We start from the raw sequence: 13700 nt of genomic DNA, 5'->3' as shown, positions 1-13700 counted from the left end.
AACTGTTGTGATTATTGACCTCTTCCGTCGTTTTGCGTGCATTTGCTTTGAAATTCACCACTCGCTTAATTTTTTTTCGCGCGTAGCTTTACCCGTCCACTCGCGTATCTACTTAAAGGCGCGGCCGGTCTCACGCCTCGCTGGGTTCATCGTTGGGATAGTGGTCGGTCCCGTACGGATGGATAATTTCCAGCTCCCCGAGTAAACAGAAAACGATAAACACCAGGTAGATGATGATCATGATCAATCCGATGCTCCGACGGCCCTGAAAATCGGTCAGCAGCAGTGCCAGCAAAAGGGTGGCCAGCAACTGAATCAGGAATGCTTCACAGTTTTCGCTCATTGCTCCTTCACGAGACTGTGAAAAGAGGATCCATTTCATTAAACAAATAACGTAATTAAAACTGTGAACTTACGATGGCAACGTGCTCCTTCGTTTTGAGTGCCTTTGAGCCCAACGCTATTCCAAGTCCGAGACATAAATCTGTTGAATAAAAATCTATTTCATTAACTTAAAACATTCACGTTCATCCATAGCTAAACTTACTAAACAAAGGTCCTCCCAGACAGGCAGCAAACGCCATCTTCCCGTAGCCCTGTTTGGCCAGGGTAATATTCGAAAACAAATCCCCGACGCTGTTGCCCCAGGCCAGAACCGATAGGCCGATCATCGAGCGGGACAGCTTCATCACCAGTCCCATCGTGGCGAGCAGGCTGACCACCTCCTGGGCCACGATGTAGATGACGTGGATCGATCCGACGAATACCATTGCTGCATAGGCCAGGTGATAAAACGGTGGTCGATCCGTTCGGGAGGTGAAGAAGATGGTTGTCAATAGTACGGCAGCTACTAGAAGCCACCATCGCCAGAGGGGGACGTCCCAGAGTGTTGTAAAGAAAACTAAAAAACAAATAAATTGATGTCAAAATATTGCAAATCAGGAAGCTTATCGCAACTAGACAAAAATAAGAACTTTTAACACATTGCGGACCAAATACAAGATGTATAAATGAAACTATATTCTACTAAATTTTACGCACCACTTTCGGTAACTCAAAGAAAATAAATTAATAAAATTTAATTCAGTGGTTTCTGAGATACAAAATGCCGAATTTTGGTGTGTTCATATTATGTTATTTAGGAAGCTGGGTCGGAAGTCGTTGGGCAGGCAGCGCCGATGGACGCCGGCTAGACCGAATGGTTTATCAGTCCGAATAGGCCACTTAGCCAAATGGTCAAAGACTGTTTGGCCAAAAGGACGCGTGTTTGAAAGAATATAAGTCGAATGGTCATTAGACCCAATTGATGCTAAACCGAATGGTCGTAACACCGAATGGTCCCTAGGCCGAATGAGTTATCAGGCCGAAAAAATATAGAAAAGTTAAGGAGACTTAGCTACGACCGCAACGTAACGTAGAGTAACGATAATTTTCTCTTGTCAATGCATTGACTGAAAAGAATTTGAAATCTATTAAAATTCGTCGACTTATGGTCTATCTTCGTCAATTTCAACATAAGACAGTGTATCCAAATGACATTATCTGACTATGTGACAATTTCTCCAACCATGCAACATAATTCAACTATGTAACATAACTCGATCATGAGACATAATCTGACTCTGGAGCATAATCTGATCATAAAACATAATCCGACCATTCAACATAATCAGACCATGTGACATAATCGGACCATGCAACATAATCCGACCATACTACATAATCTGAATATGTAACATAATCTAATCATGCAACATGATCCGACCATGACATAATTCGACTATGCAAAATAATCTGACCATGTGACATAATTTGACAAGGCAACATAATCGTACTACGCAACATCCGACCATGTGACATAATCGGAACATGCAACATAATCAAACCATGCATCATAATCCAATCATGTAATAATTAAGTGAAACATAATCCGACCTTGTGACATAATCGGATCATGTAACATAGCTTAACCATGGGACTTAATCGGACAATGCAACATAATTCAACCATGTTACATGATTGGACCATGCAACATAATCCGGCCATGCAACATAATCGGACCACGCAACATAATCAAACCATGTAACATAATCTGACTATGTAAAGGGTGATACGGTCTAAATTTGGTCAAAGGAAAACGCGTGTAAATCGGTGAAATCGTTTATTTAAAAAATCAAATTAATTTCTTTTACAATTTTGATTAGCATAAAATTTAGGAAAAACATTCAGTTAGTCTACCGCTTTTCCAAATCCGAATTGCCGGGCCTTACGCTTAACCCCTGCCATAAGATTTTGTACAGCCACCTTGTCCATCTTCTTCGCCGCAGTCTGTCTTCTTTAGGTTCCGCTTGACGATAGCCCTGTTTTTTTCAATTGGGCGGAGCTCTGGCGTGTTGGGAGGGTTCTTGTCCTTGTGAACCACCTGCACGTTGTTGGCGGCGTACCACTCCATGGCCTTCTTACCGTAATGGCAGCATACGTTTATTCAATCACTCTTTCACGTAAATTTCTTGGTTGACAGTCCCGGAAGCTATGAAGATGCTGCTTTTCAAGCCACAGGTACTGATGGCTTGCCAAACCAGATATTTCTTCGCAAACTTTGACAGTTTCATGTGCTTGAAAATATCTGCTACCTTTCCCCTTCCTTTTGCCGTATAAAACTCCTGTCCCGTGAGCTGCTTGTAGTCGGCTTTGACGTAGGTTTCGTCGTCCATTACCACGCAGTCAAACTTCGTCAGCATCGTCGTGTACAGCCTCCGGGATCGCGCTTTGGCCGTCGTATTTTGTTTATCATCGCAATTTGGAGTCACTACCTTCTTGTAAGTCAATAGTCCGGTTCGTTTTTTGGCTCGATGCACGGTTGTAGACGATACACCCAGCTTATTTGCGGCATCTCGTAGAGAGAGGTTAGGGTTTCGCTTGAAACTACCGGCAACTCTCTTTGACGTCTCAGCGGCTTCCGGTTTTCGATTTCCCCCCGATCCAGACTTCCTGGCTGTCGACAAACGTTCCCCAAACACTTTAATTGCATTTGTAACGGTTGATTTGGCAACTTTTAGCGATTTTGGCAGGTTTGCGTGCGAGTAGCTCGGATTTTCGCGATGCGCGAGCAAAGTTTTGATACGCTGCTCTTCTTCCTTGGACGGCATTTTGACAACTGAAGAGTGAATTCCAAAATCAAAATAGAAGCAACATTATACACACACACGTTCAAAATGAGGGGTGTTCAGGTTTTTTAAATGCAAAATTGAAAGAAATACGTCAAGTTGATATTGACCAAATTTTGACCGTATCACCCTTTAAGTGTTTGAATGATTTTTGATTTTCAATTTTGTGATAAAGAATTTGATAACTTATAAAAAAGCCAGTCAACGTAGCTATCAAAACCATCTCAGTCGAATTCAGCAAAACCTCAAGACTAGCCCCAAGTTCTTCTGGAATCACGTCAAGAATCAGCGGAATGAACCTGGAACACCGTGGCGAACTCTGACTCCGGAATCTGCGATCTCTTTGCATCTTTGATACATCTTCAATAACCGACGATCAACTGAATTGTGCCATCAGGAGTGTTTCACCACTGGGCTTTTCTTTAAACGGTATTACAGTCGAGGATACAACCATCTCTAAAGCAGCCACTAAGCTCAAAAACTCCTTCTTTACGGGCCCGGATGGGATACCAGCCACCTTCCTGAAGCGTTTTATGCCTTTTTTGCTGACTCCTATCAGACTTATCTTCCAAGCTTCGCTTGACCAGACCACCTTCCCCTCACAGTGGGAAAAAGCTTACATGTTCCCGGTTCATAAAAAGGGAGATAGGAAAGATGTCAATAATTACCGAGGAATTTCAGCTCTGTGCGCCATAGCCAAACTTTTTGAATTGGTGGTTTTAGATCCCATTTTCATGTTCGTTATTAATAATACAATATAGTTTGCATTATATCCGACGTTTCGGCCGTAGATTCGGGCTGCCAAATCCAATAACAATGTGAAGAATTTCTTTACCAAAGTTAAAGATCCGCTTAACATCTTGCAACAACATAATGTCATTTATAAAATTGCATGCCAATCGTGCCCGGGACAATATGTAGGCCAAACGAAACAACTTCTTAAAAAACGCCTATCAGCACATAAGTCCAACCAAACTAAACTCGACACATTGCTCACATCTGGGAATGACTACACGAGTCCAGCAGTGAAAGCTCTTGCTGATAGCACGACAGCTATGATCAAACATTGCGTCAAGCACGAACACCGGTTTGATATAGCTAACACGCATGTGCTAGACCGTTGTTACCAGCATACTCGTCTCAACGCGCTCGAAACTTTCCACATAAAAGCCACAGAGAGGACAGTAAACTATCGCACAGATGTGGAAGAAGTTTCTCCCGTGTATGCCAGCATCATTCGCACGGTGAGAAACAATAGGAGCGGAAAGCGAACCAAAACAAATCCTGCTGATCAATCACTCATCACCTCACCAACATCGTCGAATGTTTCGCCTTCTCTCTGATATCTCACATATTCTCTACAGAGAGTACACAGGTAAACATTAAACAACACACACACCATATACTTTAGATTAACACTTACTACAACGAATATTAGTGTACAATAGATCCAAGTTACAAACATTCATAATCAGTCGAAAGTAAACACACCAATCGCTAGTTGAAAACAATTATAAAAAAGTTTACACAAAATTGTGGTACAAAAAGAAATAGTTCAATACAACAATTTAAATCCAAATGGTAACGTACAAACAACGAATATTACAATAGTTACAAAAACTAGAACATTATTTCACAACAGGATCAACAAACCAGAGCATGCACAACAAAATCGACAACATAAATACAGTACAACGCATAGTAAGTAAAACACCTAGTAAAATTGTAACATCTTTATATTTAAAAAAAAAATCCAAATAAATTCCTAGATTTCCTTTGAAAAAGGCCCGAATCTACGGCCGAAACGTCGGATATAATGCAAACTATATTGTATTATTAATAACAAACATCATTGACTGAAATGCCATTCCAAATCAACACGAAAACAAATCAGTCGTTAAATTATATTGAAAATTTTCATGTTCTGCAAGCACAACTTCTCCAACGACCAGCATGGATTTATGCCTCAACGCTCAACTAAAACTAACTTACTGACCTTTACCTCGTTTGTGCATGAAACTTTTGCAAAGAAATCCCAAACTGATGCCATCTATACCGATCTGTCTGCCGCATTCGACAAGGTAAACCATGATACTGCCATCGGAAAGCTTGCGCGTTTAGGATTTTGTGGATCTGGTTCCGCAGTTACCTTACTGGACGTAAATTGACTGTTCGTAAAAGTAACTGTTTTTCCAGGCAGTTCTCACCCTCATCAGGCGTGCCTCAAGGAAGTCATTTAGGGCCGTTAGTATTCCTAATCTACTTCAATGAAGTACTGCAACTCCCCGATGGGCCAAAATTAGCGTATGCCGACGACTTGAAACTGTACTGATCTATCAATGGTCCCGAAGATGTGAACTTCCTGCAGAACCAGTTTAACCTCTTTGCCTCCGGGTGTGATGCCAGGCTGGGTCTTCTTTTCCGCATGACGAAGGACTTTAAAGACATCTACTGAACGAAGAGTCTTTACTGTAGTCTGGCTTCCTTGAATATGCTTCTGCGGTTTGGTGCCCATATTATCAAAACGGTTTTGATCGCATCGAAGCCATCCAACGACGTTCATGAGGTTCATGAGATCGAATCTCGGTCATTGCATACATAGTACACTTTCTGTGGTCTGGTGATTTTAGCATTTGTAAGATGCTAGCCATCATTACTTCGAAAGATGTGCGCTTAGAGTTAAGGAAAAAAGATCTCTTCAAAGAAACATGAAGTTTCACTGAGATCTCATGTGGGTGTGTTCGTTAAAAAAAAATAATTAAATAACCTACTTAAGTAATATATACATAAATTTGATAACCTAAGAAGTATCCAGCTCGCGAATAATCTTGGCAACATGCCTTGAACCTAAGGATAGTCTCACTGAATCTTTCGTCAAGGGGTTGGATTGAGGCCAGATTATGAACCTCAGATGTACGAGTCTTCCTGGGTGAGTTAAGGATAATACGGAGGAATTTGTTCTGGCCTCGTTGGAGCAATGTGGTGTGTTTTAGAGCAGCTCTCCAAGACCGATATACCAATATACTTGATTTTCAAGGACAATTTGATTTTCGATTTATGTTCAATATGCTGTCTGAAATCAGCTCACTGTCCAAGGTTTTGTAGCTTTAATACGTGAAATAATCCAAGCTTCGCTGAAACTTATTTTTAAGCTCTCGTATTATCCTGCCATTATGGATGACTGCGGTATCATCAGCAAACAACGACAAAGATCCGTTTACAGGAAGTTGGGGTATATCCGAAGTGAAAAGATTAAAAAGAATTGGGCTTAATATGCTTCCCTGTGGGACACCAGCTGGAATATCTTGAGCCTCGGAGAAACTTTCGTTCAGCGAAACTCGAAATGTCCTCCCCGACAGATAACTTTTAATGATTTTTACCAAGTAGTTATTTAGCAATTTTATATTGATGAAGATATATATTTATGCATCATGCCACACATTGTAAAAGCTTTTTCTACATCGAGTAATGCCATAGCAGATGTTTTGGATACTGTCTTGTTTCTTTAAAGGATGTTCACGACTCGAGTCAGCTGATGTACGGTTGATCGTTCATGCCTTAAACCGAACTGTTCTTCTCGTAAGACAGTTCCCTCAGCAGCGGATGATAGAAGTCTACGATTGATTGCTTTTTCGAACAGCTTAGATAATCCTGAGAGAAGGCTAATGGGTCGGTAACTTTTTGGGGATCCTATCCAGGTTTCTTGGTAGAGGTAAACTTTACAGACTTCCATAGTACAGGGAAGTAGTTATGGCGAAGGCATTGATTGAAGATTAATGCTAGATAATCAAAGAACTGGATGCTCATGTGCTTGAGCTCTCGGTTCAAGATATTATCGAAACCAGCTGCTTTCATGTTTTGGAGATTTTAATGTAAGCTGTAAAGCTGTCTAAAGCTCGTCAGCTGAAATTTCCAAATCTTTCGTAAAATCATGGGAAACTAGATGTGTTCGATTAGCAAATTCGGAGACGTTGGTTTCATGTGGGCTTATGAAATTGTGTCCAAGATTGTGTGAGCTGACGAAATGACGAGCTATCTCAGCGGCCTTCTCATCAGGAGTTGTCAAACTATCAACTGAGCTATTGATACTCATAGGAATTAGGGGAAGAATTGTTCCTGGTTTAGATTTTAAGATTTTGGTGAGTTTCCAAAAAGGCTTACTGATGTCTGGGAGAGTGCTAATTTTGTTGGAAAATCATTATTTCTGAGCTCTAAACATACACACAACGAAAAAAATCTTTAAAATCACATCACATGTGATGTAAATAAAAAGAAGCATCATATATGCCGGAGATTTCAGTGCTAGTTGGAAATTACACGCCAGTGAAATGTTGCAACGTGTAAAATAAAAAATGATGTAAAATATAGCAACATGTAAAATAAAAATGATGTAAATTATAAAACCACTGAATATTGGAAGAAAAACTTTCCAATTGGAATCTGTTTTGTGTTATTTATTGGTATTTATGATTCAATAATGGAATTATCTCATGTCATAATAAAAATAAAACCTTTTTGTAATTAATTGAGTTTATTTCATTTGGTGACAATGATTTTTTTAATTTCACAATTCTTTATATTAGGAGTCACATTCACACTTTTATTTTTTCTCGAAGACGGGTTCCAAAGTTGAATAACTTGGAGCTGCTTCCAGAACCGCTTCCTGCTTCACGAAGATCTCTGGGAACTTTAATCGCGGGAAAACTGCTTAAAAAATACTTTTTGGTGCACGACTTTGACTTGACACTTTGTTTAAATTTGTCTGATTCTATTAAATTGAAATTCAATGTCCTCATCACATTCCATGTCGTTTAATTTTAAGAAATTTCTATTTCCATTACATCACATATGATGTAACAAAAACGAAGCATCACATATGATGGAATTTTCAGAGCGAGTTGAATATTCCACGTCTGTAAACTTCAAAAGACGTGTAAAATTTAAAGACATGTAAAATATTAAAGACGTGTAATATTTAATTTGCACTGAAAATTCCGTCGTATGAGATGCTTCTTTTTATTTACATCATATGTGATGTAAATTTACATCAAATAATCGCGTTCCGTGTCAAGTAATATTTGTGTCATATGAATTCAGTGCTGTTAAGGATTCAACTTTTTTTAATTTATAAATTTACATCAATAAATCGAGTTCCACGTCATGTAATGATACAGGTTTTCAATTTCAGTGTTGTTAAGGATTCAGATTTTTTTTCTGTGTAGAATAAAACAAGCCCTATCTTTTATACCTTTGGTAGGAAGAGAAAATAAAAACACACCAAGAGGCAAGAGACCGGTGTTTTCTTTCTTCTTCTCTTTTTTTCACTTTCATTCGTGGATAAATTTTGAGCAGATGGATGAAAATTGATGAAACTTTTAGTAATAGTACGTAGTAATGTAATTTTGAAATGTGCAAAAAAAAGCACTGGTTGTAGGCGGTATTTTATCGGGAACATCGCTCATCACATCGTGATCCACATATGGTCCGCTGTCAGGGCTTGAAAGGGATTGGGCGATCCTATCAACAAATCAATCCTGCAACAACATGGGGATGAGAGGGTCTTCCCAGACGTGTCGGAGCGGCAGCGATTGGTGCTCCTGCAAAAACCGAGTAACCCACCAGGTAACCCATCAGCTTATTGCCCTGGATACTGCTGGAAAGATGCTAGAGAAGGTGGTCCAGCTCTACACCGAAGGTGCGAACGGTCTTTCCGATAAACAGTTTGGTTTTCGGAAAGGCCGCAGACGAAGCCAGACTGGAGAAGAGGAGAGGAGACCGGGTTTGTACAGTGGTCACCCTTGACGCGAAGAACGCCTTCAACAGCGTCAGTTGGGCAGCGATTGCGTCGTCTCTCATTCGTATAAGGATTGCGGCATATAATTGTAGGATGAAGGAGTGTTACTTCAGTAATCGTTAACTACAGTATATGACCCGTAAGGGACTGGAAACAGTAAGTGTCTCGGAAGGGGTTCCACAAGGATCGATACTTGGCCCGGTATTGTGGAACACGTTTACGACGAACTGGTAAGACTGCGTCTCCCCACGGGAGTGAAACTTGTGAGATTCGCCGACGACGTGGCTCTCCTGGCATAGGACCCATCAAACGGAGAGATCCAGCTATTCGCCACGGTAGCGAATGAGAAGGTGGAAAGTTGGATGCGCTCCAAGTGCTTGCATCTGGCTTAGCACAAGACCGAGATGGTGCCGATCACCAACCTAATTTCAGCTCAATCAGGGATGATTGCAGCTGGAACATGCGCAATCGAATTCCAAGCGTGCTATCAGTACCTGGGGGTGATGATTGACGGCCGGCTGAGCTATACGGTGTCCTCGGTAGCTGCTGATGTTGTGGCGGGTGTCATGTCCATCTCGGTCTTGCTAAAGGAAGATATCTTCTGCAACGAGCACAGGCACATGTCCGATGTACGAAAACATACAAGAGAGGCCTCAATGTCAAGCTGGCAGCACTAGTGGGACAGCTCTAACGTCGGATTTTGAATGGATCGGAGACATGGAGTGGTGGATTTCTGCATGACACACTTCTTGACTGGTCACGGATGCTTCGTCGGTACCATCATCGGTTTCGACACATGGCCTCGTCATTCCGCCTAGCCTGCGGTGACACAGTTAAGACAACAGAGCACGTAGTGTTCAGCTGCCCGAGGTTCGAAGGAGTACGCACTAACATGCTTGCCGCCTGCGGTCCAGACACGACAGCCGACAACATCGTGCGGAGGATGAGTGAGGATGTCAATACTTGGCTCGTGGTCAGCGATTGGTTCACCAGCACCAGTCCGCGACCGGTGTAGGCTGACTCCTTCGTCGGGGAGCATATGAATAGTGTGCATCCGAGCCTGGCACTAAGCATACACAGATAAGATCTTTGGCGGCGTGCAATAGAGGTGAAGGATGATTCGCACGATTCTACGGCGAACCCAGTATCCAGAAGGTGGTGAAGGCTTGCCGAATACGCTGGGCAGAACATGTTGCGCGAATGCCGGACGACATTCCTGCAAAACAGGAATCCGGTAGGAACGAGATGAGCAGGGGCGCGTTTTTTGATACTCAGTTTTTTTTCTCGGAAATATGGACAAGCGTTAATCTAAAATTTCTAAGCCCTTAAAAACCTAGATTCCGAAACCGGGGTTGCTAAACATTATTTGGAAATATCTTCTATTTTTTAACGGTTTGATTTAAATTTTTATATCATTCTAAATGCCAGTGTGACAAATTTATACTTACAACCATCGATAAGCAGCATCGTAAGTGGTAACGTCAGGCAGTGCAGCATGTTGAGCAACTTGCACCAACCGTGCCTTTCGATCGTATAGTCAACGGTGGGAATCAACAGATTTAACACGAACAGAACAGGAGTCTGCATCACAGTGATGGCCCTTTTGAAGGCACCACTTTCTTGCCACTCGTCCTTATTGATCGGGCGCAAATGATCACAAAAATCCGAAAACAGTCGATAGTTGGGCGAAACCCCAAACGGACCCTGCCGGAATACACTGACTCTGTTACGCTGAACATCAACCTCGTCACGCTCCCCACCGCGACGAGGTTTGATCACAACCACGGTTTCGTTTCTCAATTCCTTGTAGTGCGAATCCTCCATGGGAAGGTCTCCGTGCAGGGATACTGAAAAGGAATCGTTAAATAATCAGTTACAAATCAACAATCATCACTGGAACCTCTTACTGCTGGATCCCACTTCAGCGAGACGCTTTTTCATGGAGATGAATTCGCCTAGCACAATCACCAGGAAAATACCGTAAACCGCCAGAACAACGATAGCATCGTACAACTTAAATCGTTCGTCATAGGCGCAACCCGTGACCCATCCAACTACAAAGATGAATATCAAAGTATCACGCACAATCCCGAAAGGACTAATATGGAAAGGTTGTATCAGTAGCACGGTTCCGGCCACGATGCCAATCACAAACAACGCTGCGCCCAGCAGTTCACCGAACATCATTTCCGTATCACTGTCCGGATGACTGAGTGATGTGAAAATATCAGGTGATCCATTTCCAAACGCCAAAATCGTTACTCCGGCCACACTCTCGCTTATTTTCAGGGTGTTCGATATAACGGCCAGGACTGGACAGAAACTGTAAATGAACGTTGAGTAAATTTTATTAGTGGATGATAAACAGGCAACCTCAAATATTACACTTACAACTGATCAGCGGTGGTTCCCAAAATTGTAAAGCAGAGCAGCAGCAGAATAACCAACAGGGCGAAACCTAACTTGAAACATGTTTCCCGTTCAGCACCAATTGTACAGTACAGGTAATTTGTGTAGTCTAAGTAGAAAACTCCTCCGGCGCATGACGGTGTGCTCCGAACGAACTCACATTTTAGGTCGTCCGGTACCAAATGGATGCCGTTGCAGTCGTCCTGCGAAGGAAATCACAACTAATCACAGGTTATCTAAAATCAGATGAAATGCTATCATTACCGGTCTCGGTCCTTTCACAAAACTGATGTGTCTCAAAACTCTTTCGAATGAATAATCGCTTTCGTTATTATGTACCATGGTTCCATTGTAAATAGATCAGAAATTGAGAATTAAACTGAGGCCTACTACTTCGAGGAAAATGTAGTCAAATTTACAGGCCAAAAAATGTATTTATTTAATAAAAGAGGTAGTTCCGGTAGTTTTGTTTGTGAGCTCATGTCAGTATGAGTTAGGAGAAGGTTTTGAAGCGGATTAAGCCTGAAAAAGAAGTAGGATCTTATCCGAATACGAGTCAAAAGTAAACTTTAAGGGGTAGCGCCTAATTGATGAATGTGTAGCAAAGAAAAAAGTCAATCAACGATAAAAATTTTTGTTAAGTAGGAAGCACCAAATCTCCACATTTTTTTCATTTTTTAATCGTTGGGAACAGTGGCTGACTAAGAGAAGAGTGAATCATTCTTCGCTGATATCACTCGAGATGTGAAGAACGCCTTCAGCAACAATTGCGTCATCACTCATTTGGATGAAGATTTTGGAATATTTGTGCATGTTGGCGAATGGTACACAATGTGCAACTCGAGACTCATACACCCAACCATCAACAACTTTGATTCTCTACCTCCCCGTGGCGCTAGCTGGGGTGCGAGCAACCTTAGCGCAGATCGGGTACCCAACCCCGGTGGATGCTTTGGTCGCATGCTAACTGAGTTAGGGGGCTCCGTACAAGTCTGTTCTCCATGAAATTTCTAAAATATATAGCTCTATTATTAAAAAACTAAGAGAGACGCCACAATTCGCAACTAAAACGATGGATTCAAAAACGACGTCACCGAACACGACGACAACAAACACCATAACGACGACACCGGGAATGATAGACGCCAGCTGCTAGAAGCGATTCAAAACCGGACTTAAATGAAGTAAGACAGCCGTTCAGGAAGCACGCGTGTAAAAGTGCAGTGAAATTGTGATGGAATATTGTGAAGAATTTTTTGTATTGATTTAAGTTTTTGTTTATAATATAGTTTTCTGAGGATGGCTGAAGGTAGTAGGCCGAAACGTCAAAAGAATTGTTTTTATTTGATTTCAAATTCACCGAAAAGCATCAACTAGAAAAGCCAATAAGAATCAGCGGTGATCAAAGCTCGTTAACATGTCAGGGGCGGCGCGGCGTGCGGAGTGCATCAACGTCCTGGTGGTGTTCGGGACCCAAAACAGCAACATCACGACGGTCCTCCTGCGAGATAGTAGGGTTAGTTGCGGGTCTTGGGAGCCCGTGACTGAGAAAAATAAACCAGCAACGAATGATGAACAAGAAATTTCGAATGGAAGTCGGCAAAGACCCACGGAACATGGAACTGCCGGTCTCAAAACTTCATGGGCAGTACCCACGTGCTCTCTAGCGTCTTGAAGAGCCGCAAATTAGACATCGTTTGAATCGCGCAGTCGATGTTCTATCCTGCATGCTGTTCAAAGTGGCGATAGAACGTGTTAGTCGACGTGTGGTGAGCGAAATGCGGTTTTGAACAGATCCAGTCAACTTATCTGCTTAGCCGACGACATTGATATAAGTCGGCTGATCATCTGCAGCAGTGGAGGAGATCTACCGCAAACTGTAACGCGAAGCAGGTAGGCTTGGATTTATGACTAATACATCCAGCGTATACTTCGGCCTGCGGATCCGAGACGGATCGAGCCCGCTTGTTCGGTAAAGTCACGATGGACTACGAGAAGCTGGAAACAGTCGAAGACTTTGTCTATCTCGGATCACTGATGACCACAGACATTGAAATCCGGCGGCGAATGATCCACGGAAGTCGTGCCTACTATGGATTCCACAAGCAACTGCGGTCGAAAAGACTTATTCAGCCCTCGCACGAAGTGTAACCTGTATACGACGCTCATTATACCGGTTGTTCTCTACGGGCACGAGACATGGATATCGCTCGAGGTGGACCTGCGCACAGTCGGAGTTTTCGAGCGAAGAGTGTTAAGAACCATCTTTGGCGGCGAGCAGGAGAACGGAATTGAAGGCGAAGGATGAACCACGAGTTAGCGTGACTCTA

At 42.2% G+C, this 13700-nt stretch overlaps 1 protein-coding gene across 2 annotated transcripts; it reads right to left on the bottom strand.

Moving 5' to 3' along the window:
• Positions 1 to 128: 128 nt before the first annotated feature.
• LOC129754339 (mitochondrial sodium/calcium exchanger protein-like) lies at positions 129 to 11767 on the bottom strand. Of its 2 annotated transcripts, none has more exons than XM_055750323.1 (7): positions 11635 to 11767; positions 11353 to 11573; positions 10869 to 11284; positions 10410 to 10808; positions 548 to 901; positions 417 to 499; positions 129 to 358 (listed from the first exon to the last, which is right to left on the bottom strand). In XM_055750323.1, the coding sequence occupies exons 1-7, from the start codon at positions 11710 to 11712 to the stop codon at positions 131 to 133; spliced, it is 1779 nt and encodes a 592-aa protein (XP_055606298.1). In that variant the 5' UTR covers positions 11713 to 11767; the 3' UTR covers positions 129 to 130. The 2 variants fall into 2 exon arrangements, with proteins under 2 accessions (XP_055606298.1, XP_055606299.1); XM_055750324.1 differs by having other exon boundaries at positions 417 to 484.
• Positions 11768 to 13700: the final 1933 nt, after the last annotated feature.

This window comes from Uranotaenia lowii, chromosome 3 (assembly GCF_029784155.1).
Source record: "Uranotaenia lowii strain MFRU-FL chromosome 3, ASM2978415v1, whole genome shotgun sequence".
In the NCBI taxonomy this organism is placed as follows: Eukaryota; Metazoa; Arthropoda; class Insecta; order Diptera; family Culicidae; genus Uranotaenia; species Uranotaenia lowii.
The sequence above is the reverse complement of the archived record's forward strand: the minus strand, read 5'-3'. Positions and strand labels throughout refer to the sequence as shown.